This window comes from Canis lupus, chromosome 14, assembly GCF_003254725.2.
Source record: "Canis lupus dingo isolate Sandy chromosome 14, ASM325472v2, whole genome shotgun sequence".
Classification (NCBI taxonomy): domain Eukaryota; kingdom Metazoa; phylum Chordata; class Mammalia; order Carnivora; family Canidae; genus Canis; species Canis lupus.
The window spans coordinates 7873967-7894105 of NC_064256.1; the positions used below are offsets into that span (position 1 = coordinate 7873967).

At 49.1% G+C, this 20139-nt stretch overlaps 1 protein-coding gene across 3 annotated transcripts; it reads right to left on the minus strand.

Moving 5' to 3' along the window:
- Positions 1 to 1757: 1757 nt before the first annotated feature.
- Positions 1758 to 16601, minus strand: LOC112675047 (leptin). Of its 3 annotated transcripts, XM_025471560.3 has the most exons (5): positions 16478 to 16507; positions 13673 to 13742; positions 13457 to 13581; positions 6001 to 6172; positions 1758 to 4511 (listed from the first exon to the last, which is right to left on the minus strand). In XM_025471560.3, exons 4-5 carry the CDS (start codon positions 6142 to 6144, stop codon positions 4152 to 4154), a joined length of 504 nt encoding a protein of 167 aa, XP_025327345.1. In that variant the 5' UTR covers positions 6145 to 6172; positions 13457 to 13581; positions 13673 to 13742; positions 16478 to 16507; the 3' UTR covers positions 1758 to 4151. The 3 variants fall into 3 exon arrangements, with proteins under 3 accessions (XP_025327345.1, XP_025327346.1, XP_025327344.1); XM_025471561.3 differs by lacking the exon at positions 13457 to 13581 and having other exon boundaries at positions 16478 to 16497; XM_025471559.3 differs by lacking the exons at positions 13457 to 13581; positions 13673 to 13742 and having other exon boundaries at positions 16478 to 16601.
- Between the last annotated feature and the right edge of the window lie 3538 nt (positions 16602 to 20139).

Genomic DNA, 20139 nt, shown 5'->3' on the forward strand with positions numbered 1-20139 from the left:
CTCCTTCCTTCCTTCCTTCCTTCCTTCCTTCCTTCCTTCCTTCCTCCCTCGCTCCCTCCCTCCCTCTGTCCCCCTTCCCTCCTTCCTTCTATTCCTTATTAATCTCATACTTCTTCCATTTAGTAGATTCCTTTTTTTGTCTTGCTCTCTCTTCTGTGTCAAGCTTTCCTGAAGTGGATTTCCTTTCTCCCATTGTACAGATGACAAGCTGAGACTCAGAGTGGTTAAATAACTCGCCTAAGACTTAAGCATCCTCTGCACTGGGAGCTGGAGTTCCAATGAGGCCTGGTGTGGAGGCTCCATTACCTTCTTTATAAACCTGACTCTACCACCTTCACGTCAGAGACAGTACGTTCCTGAGGCAAGGATCCCAGGGGGCTGAGGATGACAATGCGCCAGTGAACTTAACTCAAGTGGGTCTAGTGGGCAGGCAGCACCAGACTCAGATCCTGATGGTAAAAGCCTAGAAAAACTACCCCAAATTCTTTTGGGGAAAGTAGGGTATATATATTTTTGACTTTGTGCTGTTGTGCAGACTTCTTTCTCACTAGACTCTGCAAAAGTCCTGCCTTTGGACTTTTGGTCCATGGTCAGTTGCTGCTCCCAGACCCTGCCAGCTGTTTGGGAGATGTGAGCTCTACCTCGGGGGAGAGCAAGAGAATGCCCAAGGTTGGAAAAGGTTCAGGAAGCATAACTTGAAGAACATGCCCTTCCACTATGACCCTCACTCCACTATAACATTTCCAGGCCTCTGCTCCAAGACCCCTGTTACAGTGGGCTGTACTTGGGGATGGGTTGGAGGGGGTTGCTTCTAAGGCTCATGACTGCTTGGAAACAAGACATCTCACATAGTTCCAGATGGCCACCAAGGGTCAAACACATTGTCCCCAAGTGCCTGTGACCCACCTCAGGCTGGTAGAGACTGGGTGGGTCATGGCACGGGTGCCTTTCTAGGTCCCTGGAGATGAATGCAGAGGCAAGTCTTTTAAGAGACAGACTATAGCCCGGACTTTTCAGCAACGTGGGCCACAAATCCTCTCTTTTTATTTAAGTTTATTTCCATCGCTTGCAGTTAAAGAAGTCTTGACTGGTGTACAGAGACCAGCTACATCCCCAAGCTGCCAAGTGACCTACTTACTTAAGCTGTTCCAGGCATATCTGACACCCTCCTAGCCTGCTACAGCTTCCCCTCATTCCTCCATCACTTAAACTAGTACTGAGGGAAGGGTTGGCAGTTGTCAACTCTACTCTGAAATCACCCAAGGAAGTGACTGTTTGATGGGCCAGTCCCCTCCTCCATCCTACCCTGCCCCCCTCACTCCCAGTCCTCCCCAGAACCTGGGTTGAAACTGTCAGGTTCTAACTGTATCACAGAGATGATTGTCTGTGCTCTGTGCCTGCAACGAGATAAGTTGTCTTTTCAAGCCTGTGCACCTGGTTGGGTCTGCTATTGGGCTTCATGTTGTTGTTTGCTTGCCAGATTTTTCCTTGTTGTTCTTTTTTTTTTTTTTTTTTTAAGTAATTTGGTGCTTCTCAAGGCTGATTTGCAGACCACACTGTGCCTCTGGGGCAGAATGTGCTCATTTTGCCAGCTCTGTGCTTTGGGGGAATCCTTTAGCCTGAATAACTGGTGGCCGGTTGTGGCCAAGCCTGGGCAGAGCTGACCCTGGTGAGGGAGGGAGGCCAGCCAGGCCTTGCCCTGTCACACACAAATAGCTCTTCTAAAGCCCCTCCACAAAGGGTGACAGAAAACAAAGACCAGGGGCAAAGTTAATTTATTTGACTTTTTTTTTTTTTAACAAGAAAAAAAATTTTTTAAGTTACAAAAAAAGACATTCATTTACATTTTAGAACTTTCACACTCTGAGAATGAGCCATGGTGCCAGGTTTGGGTAAGTGAAAGGCTTAAAAGATCCCAGCCTGGCTGGGTGGTAATGATTATCTAGGTCATACTCTCCAGAACGGGTCTTACTCTGTCTATCTCATGAATCTCCGTTCTAGAACTTTCGATTCTTGACCCTTCTGATATCAAATTTCTTTGACCACTGAAGACCTCTTCAACATGTCACTTTCCCTCCCGCCTTGCCTTTGGCAGCCTTTCTTTATAACTGACTGCACATACCTTCACCCCGGTGTCTCAGCATGAACAAAACAGCCTCCGCCATTCAGGCAATTCACATCCCTCACCTCCTGCAAAATCACCTCCAAGTCCTCTCTCCCTGTAAGCACTTCTGGTCTCCCCTGCCCAACCCTATTTGCACCTCCAGGGAGCATTACCTGGCTCCCGGGACACTCTGGGAGTCAGAGGTCCTGAACTCTAGTCTCGGCCCTGCTACTTGTCTGCCGTTATGGTCTTAGGTATGTTCTTAGTTCTTATTTTTAAATTGTCAGCTATGCTGCTGCTTCAGAGGGATGTGGCTACACAGTAATAAATGCTGCCGTGCCCTGAAAAGCAAAAATGCTACGAAGTGGGAGCAGGGTTAGCCTGTGGGCCCCTGAGCACTGACACTCTCAGTTCAGCATTTCCGCCTGCTGAGGAGTGCGCTGGTTCAGCTGCTCAGTTGCCATGGTGCGAGGCCAGCCTTTGCATGCTGGTGTGTGGCATTTTTACCATCTGGAATGCAAGGTCCCTGAGGGTAAGGCTGGATTTTAACGTTTACTTGGTGAGCTTCTCTAGCCCATAGCACCAATCAGGACTGAGCACAAAGTAGGTGCTCGGTCTTAAAGTTAATAGCTTTGATTCAAATTTCCTTGAACAGATCCACCACCTAGAGTATGATGGCCTCATCATAGTGGCAGGATGGTGGAAAACCCAAGCCTCCTTGTTCATCCCACCAAACGTGACCTCTGGTGGGAAGGGCATTCCTGGCGGCCCGGCACTCACCAGTGCCAGTCCAGGTCTTGGGACTATTCGCTAAAGCCCTAGAACTTCCCCCTGGAGTATAAATCTACCCCGAATGAGAGGGAAACATGGTCTTGTTTGGGTGAGCCAGTCAGATGAGAACCACAATTTGGCATGCAAATCCCAAGTAGGGGTACTTCCATGTTACAAATCCAGTGTGGGATCATCCCTAGACCATTCCAAGGCCCATACTAAGGACCCCTGCTCTGGGGATCACCACCTCCAGTGAGGGATCCTCATTCCCTGATAAGAAAGACCTGTCTCCAGCAATTGGAGAAGGCCAGCGCTCACAACTGCCCCAGTAAACAGTCGTCAGTGCCACTGCCCCCCCCATGGGTGGCTGGCAAAACCCCACAACCCCCGCTGAAGGAGTCATATCCTTTGTTATTCTCATTAAAACCACACTAAGTGGTTGCAGAGATGAGAACATGAACCCCCCTCCATTCGAAGAGCCCATCGCACAAATGTAATTCAAAAAATACATCCTGGATCCTTCCCCTTCCTGCTAACACGTTCTCCTACCTCCAGGTACACACATCTATATATCACACATGACAAAATTCATCTTCTTTTTGAAATAACCTGGTCCTTGGAGATCCGCTCAGGGCAATGCCATTGCAAACACTGTAATTTAACATCCGTCACAGTAGAAACATAGCCAGTTACCAAAGAACTAACTTGAGAGCCCTCAAGTCACTAGAAATGGGTTTGCCTCAGCCAGGCCCACCGATGGGATTGGAAATAGCATTCCTAGCTCTGGCTGGCCCCAAAGAGCCTGGAAAGGCTGATGTTTTGCTTTAAATCCATCCAGAATAAAATGCATAATAAATAATGTGTTGCTTGGGAGTTTGCAGCTATGTGGATGTAGCTTTCATGGTGCTCCCAGAATTCTCAGACAGAACCTTGCTTGATGGTCCAAAGGCTCAGCGGGTGCCTCCTGACATCACCCCAGGTCACGCTGAAGCATGCAGTGAGGGGGGAGGTGGCACAGGAAGGAAGCCTTTTGTGAGAACCCCAGATGCAGGTCACTGTTTGCCAGGTGGGTCCCCCTTCCCGGTGAGCATGGAATCCTGCATTCTTATCTTTGGTTTTGTGCCGTGGAGGCTTATGCCTTTGGAAGAGTGGCTCTGTGGTGTGAGAGAGAAACGGCTAGGGGCCAGGATAAAGGACACCCATACGGTCTCTCTCCTGGAGACACCTGGGAGCCCAGGTTCTCTCCTCGACTTGGGGAAGAGAAGCCTTCGAGGTCTCAGCACCCAGGGCTGAGGTCCAGCCGCCGAAGCATGTCCTGGAGGGCCGCCTGCAGTCTGCTCAGAGCCACCACCTCTGTGGAGTAGAGTGAGGCTTCCAGGACGCCGCCCAGGCTCTCAAAGGTCTCCAGGCCCCTGGCCCGGGGCAAGGGGCAGCTCTTGGAGGAGGCCAGCAGGTGGAGAAGGTCCCGGAGGTTCTCCAGGTCATTAGATATTTGGACCACATTTCTGGAATGCAGACTGTTGAGGATCTGTTGGTAGATGGCCAACGTCTGGTCCATCCTGGACAAACTCAGGACTGGTTGGAGCCCAGGAATGAAGTCCAGACCAGCGACCCTCTGTTTGGAGGAGACAGACTGCTGGGCCAGAGGAAAAGGGAGAGCAGGATCTCAGACAAGTCGGTTCTGCAAGGTGTCGGCCTCTCCCATGAGCGTGGAGGTCCGCTCTCTTGCTTGCCTCCTCTCCTCCTTCCTCACCACCCTGGCCCAGGCCCTTGTTTCTTGTGCCCCAGGGGCTGCCAAGCTTCCAAGCTGTTTCCTGGACTTCTGTACTCCTACTCTTCCCAAATCACCCTGCCCTCCCCTTCCAGACCAATCCTCGCAGGTGGTTCTCTCCTGGAAATGGCCTCTGCTGTAGACCCAGCCATGAGGCCTGATTCTTACTTAGTGAAGTCTCTTCCCCAGGCACTGAGGTCCTCCTGAAGTGCCCCTTCCCCAGACATCATCACCCTCTTTTGCCCCCAGAGGATTCCTTGCTCCCAGTCAGGTTCTCCAAGGCCTCTTACCCCCTCAGGAGTCAAGGCTGGACCTCCTCCACCACCCCCCTCCCCCGCCAAAGAGTGTCCCATCTCACTCCTCTGCTCCAGTAACACTGGTTACCAGGAGTTCTCCCCTTCTCCACTGCCTGTGGCACTCACTCTCTGCACCACCCAAGCCGGGACACTCTGGACCTATCATGCGTGGCCCCATGAAAGCAAGGAGACTCATAGACTTCTCTCTTAAAATGCCCAAGGCTCTTATCTAGTTCTGAGCTGTCCCTGCTTCTGGCCACCTAACTTCTTCCTGGCTGCCCAAGGCCACTGTCAGACATCCATAATGGGCAGGAGATGTGGAAATCTCTAGATTGCTCCGTGCTGGGCTCCGTGCTGGGTGAGCAAGCAGGCTTTTAAGACCAGGGGCTACTAAAAACCACAACTAAACTTTTAATGAGGGCATGCTGTGTTCTGGTTCTGTTAGGGTGGGTGAGGGGAGATCACTTGCTTTAACTAACTGAATCTCCTAACAATCTTGTGAAGTCCCTTATGATAGTCCCACTATCAGGCTATGGAAACTGAGGCTTCAAGACATTGAGGAATTAGCTTAAGATTTTACAGATAGAGAACAGAAGCGTGAAGATTCACATTTGGTCTTCCTAATTCCAAATACAGCTGTCATCTGGGAAATGGCTGAAGGTCTAGGCCTGTGGACCCCAGGGCTAACAGTAACAGGGAGAAGCTTCACGGGGCTAGAGTTCATCTAGGAAGAATGCCCAATGATGAGTACATTCTAGAGATGTGACAGAGGCCTAGAGGGGATGCAACTAGGAGTCTGGTCACCTGCCAGTGGGACACAAAGACCTTTATGGCTCTCTTTGGTCCTAGGCACTAGGACTTGCATCAGAGAGGAAGGAGAGGGAGAAGGTGGGAGATGGAGAGAGAGGAAGAGAAAAGGCTGCTGTTTGTACCACGGGGAGGTGTCAAGGCCACCATGGCCCCTATATGTGGCTGCACAGGCCTCAACTACCATCTGAGGTCCTGGTTTCCCCAAGGGCCGGTCTTGGTTCTACTTTGTCTTCCCAGACCCTCCCTACCGTGTGTGAAATGTCATTGATCCTGGCGACAATCGTCTTGATGAGGGTTTTGGTGTCATCCTGGACTTTTCGGATTGGCACAGCTTCAACACAGGACAGATAGGGCCAAAGCCACAGGAATCGGCACAGAGGTCCACAACGCATTTTCCTTCCCCGGCTGTGCTTCTTGGGCCTGAAAACAGAAGGAACCACGCATAGCAGGTTGCTGGTATCTCAGAAAATACCCATAAGTCCTGTTACCAACCTCATCATCGGATGTGGATAAAAATGAGACTTGCCTTCTGCCATAGCAATCATCTCAGTGTCAAAGACAATTTGTTATCTAGAATTACATTAATGAAATGCATGTCCGTGGGGAAGTAAGACCTGACCAAATAAACAACAAAGTGATGTGGAATAGACCACAGAGCAGTAAGCCAGTGCATGAGTGAATGGATGTCGTGGTATGACTTTATTGCAAGCTGTGAGGAAGAGATGGGCTTTTAAGGTCTGGTCTGAATCCAGCCATTTAATAGCTGCCTGACTTTAAACAGATCACAAAACCACTAAAAACTCCACCTTCATCTCCTGCAATATACCTATCTCTAGACTTTTATGAGGATCAAATGAGACAATGCATGTGCAAGAGCTTTAAAGGTGTTGTGAAATGTACTATATTACTATCCTTATTACTAGAGATTATGTTACTTGCCGTCTCCATTACTCTCCCATGGCAGCCTACCGATACCTCTGTGATGGCATTTATCACTGGTTTTATTACTTCCTTTCTCTCCTACTGGGAGCCTGAATGCAGCCAGCACTGGCAGAAGATCTGCTAATGTGTCAGATACAGCGCCAGGCACCAAGGATAGAATCGTGAACAACAGATGCTCTCTACTCTCAGGTTGCTTATGCTTTTTTTTTTTTTTTTTTTTTAAGATTTTACTTATTTATTCATGAGAGACACAGAGAGGCAGAGACATAGGCAGAGGGAGAAGTAGGATCCCCATGGGGAGCCTGATGCAGGACTTGATCCAAGGACCCTGGAATCACAACCTGAGCCAAAGGCAGAAGCTCAACCACTGAACCACCCAGATGCCCCACTTATGCATTAATAAGAGAGATAAACAGGTAAGCAGACCATTCCAATACAGGAAGAATAAACTTCACAAGAAGAACAAGTGCAAGATGTCACAGGAGTACAAAGGGGGCTCTCTGAAAGAGGTGTCACCTGAGCTGGGTATTAAAAACCCAGTATGGGTTAGTAAGAATGGAGAGTGGTTGCCACAAGAGGCCAGAAAACAGTTGGTTTAAAGGCATGGAGGCAGAAGAGACTATATAACGTGTTCATCCAGAATGTTTGACACTTTCAAAGTCATGGCACAATGAATTCTAATATTAATAATATGCAGATCCTTGAATAAGCAGCAAAGTTTTAATGAGATACATAAGACAAAAGGTAATAAAGTTAAATGTATGCGAGTCTGTGATCCATGCTAAGGTTGTGTGCATGAGCCTGAAATGATAATCAAATGTAAGTAAATATTAGCATGAAGGTTCTGGAGAAGGCAAAAGGGTTAATCTCTGCTTTTTATGTTTTGTCTCATCTGGGTCTTAATAAAAACAGATGATACATTTTCTGTCCACAGGTGGCAATATTAGTATAATTCATATTCTGGCAATATAATAGAAATAAACTATTTATATATTATTTATAAGGCTTGCTCAAAGGTATGCTTTTGTTTTTAAAATTTTATTTATTTATTTAAAAGAAAGAGTGAGCACAGGCAAGGGGGAGGGGCAGAAGGAGAGGGAGAAGCAGGCTCCCTGAAGGGAGCCTGATGCAGGGCTCCATCCCAGGACCCCGGGATCATGACCTGAGCCAAAGGCAGATGCTCAACCACCGAGCCATCCAGGTGCCCCAAAGGTATGCTTTTAATCTGAAATTTATAAAAAGGGGGAAAAGGAGGGTCAAGAAAATGTGTTAACTTGCTCAAACAAGCAAGTGGCAGAGTCAGGCTTCTGCTTAACCCAGAAAGGCTGGGGTGCTTTCTACCCACCCTACAGTTTCTCCAGCCTCTAGGGAGAGCCCCAAATTACAAACCACCCCAATGCTCAACAAGATACCTCCTGGGACCATGGCCTTTGGAAACAAATACCTTGCTCTAGGCTGATGCTATGCGATTGCACCCCCACATCGACTTCGAATATGAAAATATCCTTTTTTTTTTTTTAAGATTTATTTATTTATTCATTCAGAGAGAGCGAAGAGAGAGGCAGAGACACAGGCAGAGGGAGAAGCAGGCTCCACGCAGGAAGCCCGATGTGGGACTCGATCCTGGGTCTCCAGGATCACACCCCGGGCTGCAGGCAGCACTAAACCGCTGCGCCACCAGGGCTGCCCCGAATATGAAAATATCCTATGTAATTCAGGAGGAGGCACATCAGATGTTTCTATGCTTGTTTTCTCTCTTAAAAAGTGGAAGCTCCCTCTATTAACTACTGATTATGTGAGTAAACATTTCCACCAAAGGTTTTTGGAATGGAGTTAAATAGAACTAATCCCCAGTATGATTCCATGAAGCCCTAGCAAAGGTGGAAAGTATAGTGGTTAGGTCCCAGGGTTTCAGTGAGTCCCTAGGCAAATTCTTAACTTCCCTACAGAATCCGTTCCCATTAGTGAAATGAAATTTTTTTTTTTTTTTTTTTTAGTGAAATGAAATTAATAACACCACCTGGCTCTAAAGGGTAAATGAGGTGAACCTGTCAACCCTCTGCCTGTTGTGCGTTTTTGTGCCGAGGGGCAGGGGATGGGGGAGGTCAGCAATTTGGGAATTGTGTGGTTACTGGGCAGGGCTTGAAACACTGGGGTAACATTGCCTGTAGCCAACCCCAAATCTAGCATTTGGCCCGTTGCCTCCCTTGGGCATTCTCAACAGGGTGCCTGGTATTTCTGGGTGTTCCCCCTGCAGCACAAGATTGAATGGTACCCTTTTCTAGGATTCTTGGGTATGACACCCTCCTTCCCGAGAGAATTTATTACCAGATTAACTCTGCTCGTAGTCGCTCTCACATAATGGCCACCATGTAACATCTGAGTGGGAAAACAGTTTTACAAGCCCCTCTATTACCGCTGATAATATGCTTCAGTGGATGCAGAAAATACATTGTAGTTCCTTGAAATGTGGAACTGAGAAGCTGCTGGTAAATCTGCCTAAGAGGAGGAGGCCAGATTTAGGGGAGTTCTGTAGAGAATCCATACCAAGTCCATCTGAGATCCAAGTGGAGGAGAGAACGTGGCCCACCAACACACACAATACATGTGCTTGCATACACAACACACATCACATACACAAACACATCAACACATCAAACCCTTTTAGTAGAAGCAGGTAGTTGTCTCCAATATCTATTCTTTCCTTCTTCCCAAGTAATAGAATATCCAAGTTTAGATGGTGATGTGCCATCGAGAATAAATACTACACTTCTCAGCTTCCCCCAACTAGGTTTGGCTATGCCACTAAAGTCTGGCCATTAAGTATCAGCATGGGTGCTGTGTGGCAGCTCTTGGGTTGTGTGCCTCTGCCTCTTCCTTTTTCATCCCTTCCCCCATCCCATGCCTGAGCTGCAGATGTGGTAGCCGGGGTTCTGGTGCCATCTTGGATCACCTTATGAATGGTGGGCTAGAGAGCTGGAGACCAGGTCCCTGAGGACTTTGTGGAGCTGAGTGACATACTGGCTGCAGACTGCCCCCACCACGCCCCACCCAGACTTGTGCTATGTGTGTGAGAGAGACATAACCTCTGTCTTGGTTAAGCCACTGTTATTTTGGGTCTCTGCTAAATGCAACCAAACTTAATGCTAGTTGATTTATATGCCTGGACATGGGCATCAGGACAAAGTGGATGTTGAGTGTTCCTGGGTTCACCTGAGTACCTGGGTGGGGCCTGGCTGTGGCCCAAGAAGATGGCTGGCAAGAGCAGAGTTTAGGGACCAGAGAGGGGAGGGATAATTCAAGACAGCAACTACAACTTCACTAAGCACAGCGCCTGACACATAATAGTTACTCAGTGGATAGCAGCTGGTTGACAGCTAATGTGTACTGATCGCTCACTGTGGGCCACGTACAAAGATGAAATCACAGGAGGGTGGGAATCGGGACTAGGAAGGGACAAGGCTGAAGACTGCTGGTTTTCTCAGAAGCCCAGGGAATACACTGCAGTATTTAATGTTGTCAACTATTAACACATATTATTTGTTAGAGACAAAAGTAAAGAACAAAACTGTGCTCTTGAACAACCAGTTTGCATAATTAGCTGTAACTCAAGGAAGAATGTTTAAACAGACAGCATGCCCAGGGTAACTCAGGGGAGGGAGACGTGTGTAAAATTATGAGCTCTAGAGTTCAGCAGAACTCTGCTTGAGTTGGAGTTCAGGACCTTGGGCAAGTTTGCCGAACTCTCTCACACTCAATTTTCTCAGCTATAAAATGGGAATGATACAAACTGTCATTCCCACTTGAGGCTGTCCTGTGGATGAAATGAGGTAATGTGTGCAAAGTGCTAACTCCTTGCCTGGCATATGGTCAACCCCAATACACCTTAGCTGTTATCACCACTATTTCCAGCTAAGGAATCAAGGAGGTGTCTTGGAGGAGGTGGCATTTCATAAGGGCCATAAGAGTCTGGAGGAATTGGGTTTGTGAAGGTGGAGGAGAGGAGCAGCCCAGCCGAGGGCTCAGAGGCTGAAGAACCCCTGTGAGCTCAGAACACGGTGGCTCACAGCCTGCATGAGAGGTGTGATGGGCCAGGAGGTGGGGAGGGCTTGGGCCCTGAGTGCCGAGTAAGGAGGCTAGGCTTCTTTCATGGAAGTGAGGAGCTCTGACCATTCCCAGGCTAATGCTTTCAGCCCAGGTGACAAGAAGGATGGAGATGGAGATTGGCAAAGGCACGGGGAGGGAGTTGCAACACCACTGATTTGCTCAGTTTTGCTTGATTTGCTGGTTACGGCTGGTGGAACCTCAGGCAGACCTATCCAGCTAACAGCTGAGATTGGGAGTCCCATTCAGAAAAACAGGGCCACACAAGTAGACCGAGCAGTGCCCAGGTGGAAAGAGCCAAGGTGGGAGGAACAGGGAGGACAAAGGTGATTGTCAGCCAGCTGCCTGGGCTGCAAAACCTTTTCTCTCTAGAAGTTTCCAAAATGGTTTTGAACATTTAGGAGCTGTCATTGTCTGAGAGTTAAAAGGTGAACTGTTGACATGTTAATACAACATCCTGTCTCCTTTATTTCTCTCTGCCCATTATTCAAGCGGGGCCTGGGGAGGGAGATGGGTACCTCCGGGGGTACCAATGGGTGGCTTGCACACTGGCCAAGGCCTCCCATTCACTCTGCTGGTGCCCTGCTCATCCTCTGGACTTCCTGTTCACCAGCTTTCACTGTCACTTTCCCTCTCCCTAATTAAGACCCTGCCACTCCCCATCATCTTTACCAGCATCCCCTACTATTCCCCTATACTGGTGCACTGGAGAAGAAAGGAGAAAAACCAGAAAATGGAGCCTCCCAGGGAAAAGGAAATGTCACCATAGAAAACAGTTCCAACAGTTCCAAGGCCAGGAGGAGAGGTGCACATAACCACACCTTCCATGCCACCACAGTTTCTACTGCCCAGGTTCACCTGGGGCCTGGGTGCCGGTCCTACCTCTATTCATCTTTAGCTGACCCCCCCAACCCTGCCCCACTTCTATGAAGGCCCCCTCACCTCTGCCTTCACCACAGACAAGCTCACCCCTTCCTTCCCCCAAGAAGCTGCTGGCCTCCAGATATGACCTCCTTCACCTTCACTCTGGTCCTAGGAAATGAGGCAGACCAGCCTCTATGCCAAGATAGGGGGTGTGCTTCTCTAGATCTAGGCTGGATGGTTTGCTGGGCCAAGGTCAGGCCTGCCTATAGCCTTCTGATGAAGGCAGTGGGGGGCAAGGAGAGCTTAGGGTCACAGAGCCATTTGCTGGTGGGGACTGCTAGCCTTGAGCTATCCAAAGTCCCACGTCTTCTCCTGGTTGAAAGCGCCAGAAGTTAACAGGGACCCAGCACATACTTCTCTCTTCCTTCTCTTCTCCAGCCATGGGGATTTCTACACCCCTCTCTTCAATAATCCTTGATGTGCTAGTGTGAATTAAATTCAGATAATGTGATATTTGCTATTAATTATGAGGGAAAAGCTTTGGATGGTCTAAGCCTTTCCTTGCAGAAATTCTTCCTGTGGGCTCCCTCTCATCCTTTCCTTCTACTCTGCTTTCCTGTCTCCGTAATTCTAAGTTGGAAGGGACTTGGGGACAAGGAATAAACAAAGGATGAATAGAGACAGAGAAGCCTGGATGCTGGTCATTCAAGCTACTCAGAATCCAGTGGAACAAACAGAAGCTTAAATAACTCACTTTAATACAATCTCATCAAGGTTATGAGGAAGGAACATAGAATCTGGGGAGCATAGAGGAAAGAAGTAACCCTAGAAAGGTGAGGACAGCTTTGCAAATGAGACAGTATTTGAACTGAGACCTTAAGGACAGGAGTCCTCCAGGCGGAAGAAGGCAAGCAGGGCATTCCAGACCAATGTGACAGTGTGGAGTTGGGAAAAACTATGGTGGGTTTAGGAGAATTCAATATGGCAGAATGATAGAGCATGTAAGGCTAGAGAGCTAGAATGTCCCAGGCTGGATTCCACCTCGTGGGGGAATCTGCCCTCTCAGAACACACACACACGCCCTGGAGGGGCATGACCAGTGGTAGGCAAGAGACCGAGAATACTCTTCTCCTCCTTCTATCTCTTTCTCCTCCAAACCCTGATCCGGTCAATTACCATCTCTTCCAGGAATTGAAAGTAGGGCTTCAGAGAGCCCAGTTTGTCTCTGTTGAGGGCTCAGAAGCTCCAGGTTAGCTGCGATTGCCCTCATGTGCATGGAATAGCTGAGGAAGACCAGAGTTCATCCTGTAACAGGTGGGTTACAGTCAGTGCCTATGCTCCTTCCTGAACCTTCTTTCTGGTTCCTCACCTTGTTGGTTCTGGACCCTCCCTGTCCTTAGCCTCCACTGTGAGATACTCTTCCACGTAGACTCGGGTACATTTCAGCTCTCTGATTATATTTTTTAATCCAGGGGATATAGATAAACACAAGTAAGAGGAACAAATGTCAAGAAATCAAATTCACTTACTGTGAGTGATATACTCCTAAGAGTTCTGTTTTTTAAATGTGGGTTGCAATATGTTGTTTGACACACTGAGCTAGCATGAGTGGTTTTCTCTTATCTGCAACTGAAAGCCTTGTTTCAGAAATGTTAACCTACTTAACCAGCAGCCAGAGTGTGGGTGTGGGGGTTATAGTCTTCGTACTCCTCATAAACCACCCTCAGATCTGATCCTCATTAGGGATAACACATGGGTTTCCAGTGTCAACTCTGATCAATTTTTAGCAGCTACCTGGAGCACTGTGTGGAGGCGGCCCTGAAGTTCCTCAGAGGCGAGAGGGTACCTCCATCAACTAGTGATGTCTTCCAGGTGCAGGAGTCGGGGACGTGCTACTTGTTCCAGCATTTCCCGAGGGCCTGGCACACAGCAGGTACTCATTAAATAATTGTTGAAATAAATCAAATATTTCCCATCTCTGATCTTCATTGTCTCACCAGGTTAACCTACCTCTACTGTGGTTCACCTGCGCCTGTCTCAAAGTCACATCGTAGAATTCACTTTTGCCCAGCAGGAATCCCTAGGAAATTATTTTTTAAAAGATCTTATTTATTAATTAGAGAGAGAGAGAGAGTGCACAGAGGGAGAGGGGGAGAGAGAGAAGCAGATTCCCTGCTGAACAAGGAACTCAATGCAGGGCTCCATCCCAGGACCCCGAGACCATGACCTGAGCTGAAGGCAGATGCTTAACTCACTGAGCCACTCCAGGCACCCCCCTAGGAAACTTTCTTAATGATAGAAATCACTTTGGCTTCCACATCTCCCTTTAACGGGTCTCTTGGTTGGCTTCCTGCACCTTTTATGTGTCCTCCAGCACCATGTGGATCCCCATTCCTTTCAGCTTCCTTAGTTCCATTCATCAGCCTGGCTCCAGCTGCTCTGGGCCTCCTGCCCTCCTCAGAGACCCCTCTCCCTCTTTTCTTCTCTGTAGCCCCCGCCTTTGCACTCCTCCCCAGCCCAGTGCATCCCCAGACTACAAGCACAATGTGCACACAGGTGGGGATGAAATCTTCAATGAAATCAGTGAGATGTCGGCATTGGCACCGAGCACGAATCCAGTTCTGGAGCGGGGCAGGGGGGATACTGACAAACTGAGCAGGAAAGCTTGTAAAATGCAGTTTGCACATCTGTTGTCACACATAGAATAAGCACAAAGAACTCCCTGAGCCCAGGCATCAGGTGTGCTGTTTTTAAGCAGAAACAACCTCTTTCTACTTCTCTAAGACAACTGTGTGGACAAAGTAGAATTTCAAGGCTCTGGGCTGGCAGGCCAGAACGGAGCTGCTGCCATGGAACCCTACTGCTGGGAAGGACAGGGTCTACTGATTGACTGCAAGACAATTTGGCTCAATTTTCCTTTAAATCACACGCATGCTGTTCATGGATGCATACCTCCCAAGGACTCCACTTCCCTGAAGCCCTATCTCTCTCCTCAACCCCCTCATCCCCTTGGGTGACATCTAGGCTGGAGCGGGGACAATGACTGGGTCTGTGAGTAGAGCTCTCCCAAGTGGCCACCTCCACACCCTGCACAGGCCACTCAGACATGAAAGGCATCTGCCTGCGGCTGAAAGGCAGGAATTCATTGCAATCTCCCTGGCTCTGTCCTTGGCGCTTGGAGCCATTTCCTGGAACGGAGGGGGAGGAAAATATTTCCCCCAAATACCAAGAAGAGTTATTTTGGGCATAAGATGTACAAAATATGAGAAGGACGCTCCTTTGGCCAACATGGAAACGTTCCCCTCAGCCTAATGTCCTCTATTGCTAGAAAAGGGAAGAACCTAAAAACATTCACTGTTTTTCTCTTGCCTTCTCCCCCTACCTAAGTGAGAGAAATGATTGGCTTGACATCTCTGCTCATGAGGACGTTAGAATGGCAGCGACTATGGTTCTGCAGACCAACCTGGTGGGAAAGAGATTGGGTATCTCTCTCCCACTAGTCCCAGCTCACTGCTGCCCACCTCAGAACTCTACAGGGGAACTTAAGAGGGATGACAGTGGTTAGGTCCTACAAGGGGGAGGCAAGGAACTATGCTCCTTGGTCTGGCCTACAAGTATCTGCCCTCTGCCCTGCCCACCCCAAAGACCACCCTTCTAGCAGAAATCAATCCTTTCATCCTCTCCCAAACTGCTCTTCTCAAATGACAAGCAGGCCGCTTGTCTTGGATCCAGCTGTAAGTAAGGATTCACAATTCCAAAATGCCACCATCTTGAAGCTCTAGAAACTGGAATGGGAAGACAACCACACTCACAGTGAATGTAAACCAGGCCAGGAGAGGAGGGGACTCGACCTGGGGCCCACCTGCCAACAGCGGGTATTTGCGGTATTGACTAGAGAGGCCGTAACAGTTGGGAAACATGCAGTAGGCCCTTCCGTGACCTGCTGCTCTGTCACCTTAGAAAACCCCAGTTTCTTTTTTTTTTTTTTTTTTAAAGATTTTATTTATTTATTCATGAGAGACACAGAGAGAGAGAGGCAGAGACACAGGCAGAGGGAGAAGCAGGCTCCATACACGGGGAGCCTGACGTGGGATTCGATCCCGGGTCTCCAGGATCACGCCCTGGGCCAAAGGCAGGCGCTAAACCGCTGCGCCACCCAGGGATCCCAGAAAACCCCAATTTCATCCACTGTGAAGAAGACCGTTGGCTTGGCTTGAAGGCCAGATGTGGTGAGACTCGTCAGAATCTCTCTGAGACATTTGGGGTTCTTCCTGAGTTTTCTTTCCGCCTCTACTCCGCAGTGCTTCCCTTCCTAGGCTTTGGCCTTATACAAATCCTTGCAATCAGACACCAGAGATGAAGACCCCCCGCTGGAAAATGATGCCCGAATTCTTAGCCGCGGAGCAAAAGCTAGTCCTCAGAAACCCAGCGCTCATCCCGAACCCCCAGCGCCCTCAACTTCACCGCCTCCGGATGGGGGCAGGGTACCCTGATCTTTGGGGATGTGCTCGAGGCAATTTCCACAGCATCTCAGCAGCTGGGCCGCGGGCTCTGACAGTCTCCTGGGGCCCCGGCGGCTCCATGGCACAGATTCCTGCTCCGTGGGCACCGGCACAGCCCGGCCCCGAATCCAGATCTCCCCGCTGCCTTCCCTCCCGTCAGAACCCCGCCACGAAGCCGCCAAGGTCCAGAACCAAGCCATGCGCCCCGCCCCCTCGCGCGCCTCAGTTTCCCCGGCGTTCGGGGGGGTGGGGGGTGGTGCCTGGCCCAGAAAGACCGGCGGAGAGGGAAAGAGCAGCGCGCCCGGGCCCTTACCTCGCAGCTGCTGGCGCCGCGACTCCTCCGGGGCTCCATGCCTGCCCGCCCCTCTTATAGCCGCCCGAGCGCAACTTGCGCAACTGGCCGGCAGGCCCGCCGCACCCCGAGCGCCAGCCCCCGCCCCGCCCGGCGGCGGCCGCGGGCCCGGGCCTCGAGGGAGGGCCTCGGCTGCCGGAGCCCGCGCGCCCCCGGGGCGGCCCCAAGGGCGGGGGCGGCTGGCGGGAGCGCCGCGTCCTCGAGGGCCCGGGCCCGCCGGGGACCTCGACCAAGCGGAGCTGCCCCGACGGCCCGGCTCTCCGTGCGCCCCGCGCCCGCCGGGATGGGCCGGGGTGGGGTCGGCTCCCGCGCCCAGGCGCGCGCTCCGCCCGCTCCACTGGGCGCAACGCCCCGAGCCCGGCCGGGCACGCGGCCCTCGGAGCGGCTCGGACGCCCCGCGAGTCCTCCTCTACCCCGGGTTTCCCGCGTACGCAGGACGGTGCACGCAGCCGCATTTCCTCACCCGGCCTGGGAGTAGGAGCCTGAGCCTTCGTCGGGCTTGAGGGACGCGGAAAACTGAAGTCCATGGAGGTTCAGTGACTTTCCCCAGAACCACCAGCTGGGAAGGAGTAGCGATGGGCAGGGAGCCCCGTTCGCGTCCCCACAGGGGGAGAGCAGCCCTGAAACCGAACCGTTAAGCACCAGCCCATCTTTTGAGGGGCCAGTTGGCAAGTTCTTTTTATTTATTTATTTATTCATTCATGAGAGACACAGAGAGAGAGGCAGAGACAAGAAGCAGGCTCCATGCGGGAAGCCCGACGCGGGACTCGATCCTGGGTCTCCAGGATCCCGCCCTGAGCCAAAGGCAGGTGCTAAACCGCTGGGCCACCGGGGCTGCCCCGGTTGGCAAGTTATGTGGGTGAGCCAAATCCGACCACCACCAGGACCACCATGGCCCCGAGCTAGGAATGGTTTTTGCATTTTTAAAGAGTTGAAAAATATAAAAATAAAAGAAGAATAGTTATGGACATGACCATTATATGAAGTTTACATTTTGGCATCCCTAAGTAAAGTTTTGAATTTTATCCAAAAAATTCCGGGGGCAACTTTTCCCTCTTGTACCTACATACCCTCTGATGTCGCCTCTTGGTCTGAAAAGCCTAAAATGTTTATCATCCCACCCTTAGAGAGAAAGTTTGCCAACCCTGGAACTAGAAAATACATTGCACGTTAGCTCTTCTGGGTCTTTATTCCTGCCAGTCGTGGGCGGGCATGCAGGACTGCTCAATCAGGCCTTCTCCAAGCACCGGGGTCTCTTCTTCCTGGTTGAAGTAGCTTGTCCTGGTCACCTTTCCAGCCAACTCCCCTCATTCCAACTGGCTTGCGTGACCTCTTCCCACCTCTGCCCACAGGCTGTAAGTGGAAGGCAGGCATCAAGTCTCCCTTTTATAAGTCCTGGTAACCGGGGGGCCGCCTGGGTGGCTCAGTGGTTGTGTGTCTGCCTTTGGCTCAGGTGGTGATCCCAGGATTTTGGGATCGAGTACCACACAGGCCTCCCTTCAGGGAACCTGCTTCTCCCTCCACCTATATGTCTGCATCTCTCTGTGTTCTTGATGAATTAAGAAAAAAAAAAAAAATCCTGGTACGTTTGCAGTGCCAGGTGCATGTGCTCAGAAGAAGTTTCCCGAACAGAACCTCAGGGGCAACATGCACCACAGAACTGATTATTTCTGACCTTCAGTATTAGTGCCACCATAGTGGGGGGACTCCTCTAGACTCAAGGCCACCGGGAAGCAGATATTTAAAATGTGGGAAAACACACCTGCAGTGATGATGGTGTGGAGGGGACATGGAACGGTAGGCTGACATAGGTCCTGGCGGCACCATCAGATCACATTGGAGACTTTCTTATGGAAACATGTTCCCCAAAGGTTGTGTGCTCCATCAAGACTGCAGGGCTCTGTTTTGTTCACTGCTATATACCCAGCTCATAGTCCAGGATCTAGCATGATGTATATCATTTTTAAGACATCTTTTTATTTTTTATTTTTTTTAAGATTTCTTTTATTTATTCATGAGTGACACAGAGAGAGAGAGAGGCACAGACATAGGCAGAGGGAGAAGCAAGCTCCATGCAGGGAGCCCGATACAGGACTCGATCCCGGGACTCCAGGATCACGCCCTGGGTCGAAGGCAGATGCCCAACCGCTGAGTCACCCAGGCGGCCGTTTAAGACATCTTTTTAAATGAAAATTTCAAACATATGGAAAAGTATGCATCACCTAGATTTAATGATTATTGTCTTCCCATATTTGCTTCATTTACTTTTTGGCTAAAATATTTTAAAGCCAATTGCAAACATCATGACATTTCATCCTTAAATACTTCAGTTTGTGTCTCTAAAAGATAAGGAAGTGGGTGCCTGAGTGGCTCAGTGGTTGAGTATCAGCCTTTGGCTCAGGTTGTGATCCCAGAATCTTGGGAATGAGTCCCGCATCAGGCTTCCTGCAGGGAGCCGGCTTCTTACTCTGCCTGTGTCTCTGCCTCTCTCCATGTCTCTCATGAATAAATAAGTAAAATTTTTAAAATAAATAAATAAAAATAAGGAAGCATTTCCCCCATAACCACGAGACTATCATCAGACAATTATAATTTCTTAGCATCACAAAAGAGCAACACTACATTCAAATTCCCCCAAATATCTCAAATATGTCATTTATAGTTGCTTTGTTTGAGCCTGGTTGTTTTGCACTTATTTAATAACTATTTATTGAAGGGAGGAAGAAAGGAAATTGAGCTAATATTTATGGAAGTCAGAAAGTGTTAGCACTGCCTATGATTTGTAATTGTACTGCCACCAAAAAGATGGGAAACCAACTAAATGTGCAACTTAAGAAACTGATAAGATTATTGAAAAGCCACCACTTAAAAGCAATATGCACACATTAAAAATTATGTGTTAAATTATTAAATATATTAAATGATTAATATATCAAAATATAATATTTAATGATGCAGGAAAAATAATTCTGTTTTGTGAACTGGAAAGAATCTGATTACTGGGCATCTGGCTGGCTCAGTTGGTAGACCATGTGACTCTTGATCTTGGGGTTGTGAGTTCGAGTCCCACGCTGGGTGCAGAGCTTACTTAAAGAAGTAAACAATAAATAAATCAAGAATCCAATTATAAAACGATGTTTTCTGATCACACACATTCACACTAAAATATACGATATTGCTTCTGGCAGTGGGATTAGAAATGATATTTAATCTCTTTTTTGTGCTTTTCAGCTTTTAAAAAGTGTCTACAATAGAATTACTTTTTTTTTTTTTTTTAAGATTTTATTTATTTATTCATGAGAGACACAGAGAGAGAGGCAGAGACACAGGCAGAGGGAGAAGCAGCTCCATGCAGGGAGCCTGACTCGATCCCAGGTCTTCAGGATAAAACCCTGGGCTGAAGGCGGCACCAAACCGCTGGGCCTTCGGGGCTGCCTTGGAATTATGTTTTAAAGAGAAATACTTTACTGTGCTTTGTGTTGTTTTCATATACCAGCTGTTGAACTCACTGCAATCAAGCTTTCCTTGTCCCCATCATCTTTATAACTTGGCTCTAAGTAAGGGCTTAGCTTATTTGCAAGAGGTCCTGGCAGCCTGGGTTATTTGTCTCAGTGGCACCGTCT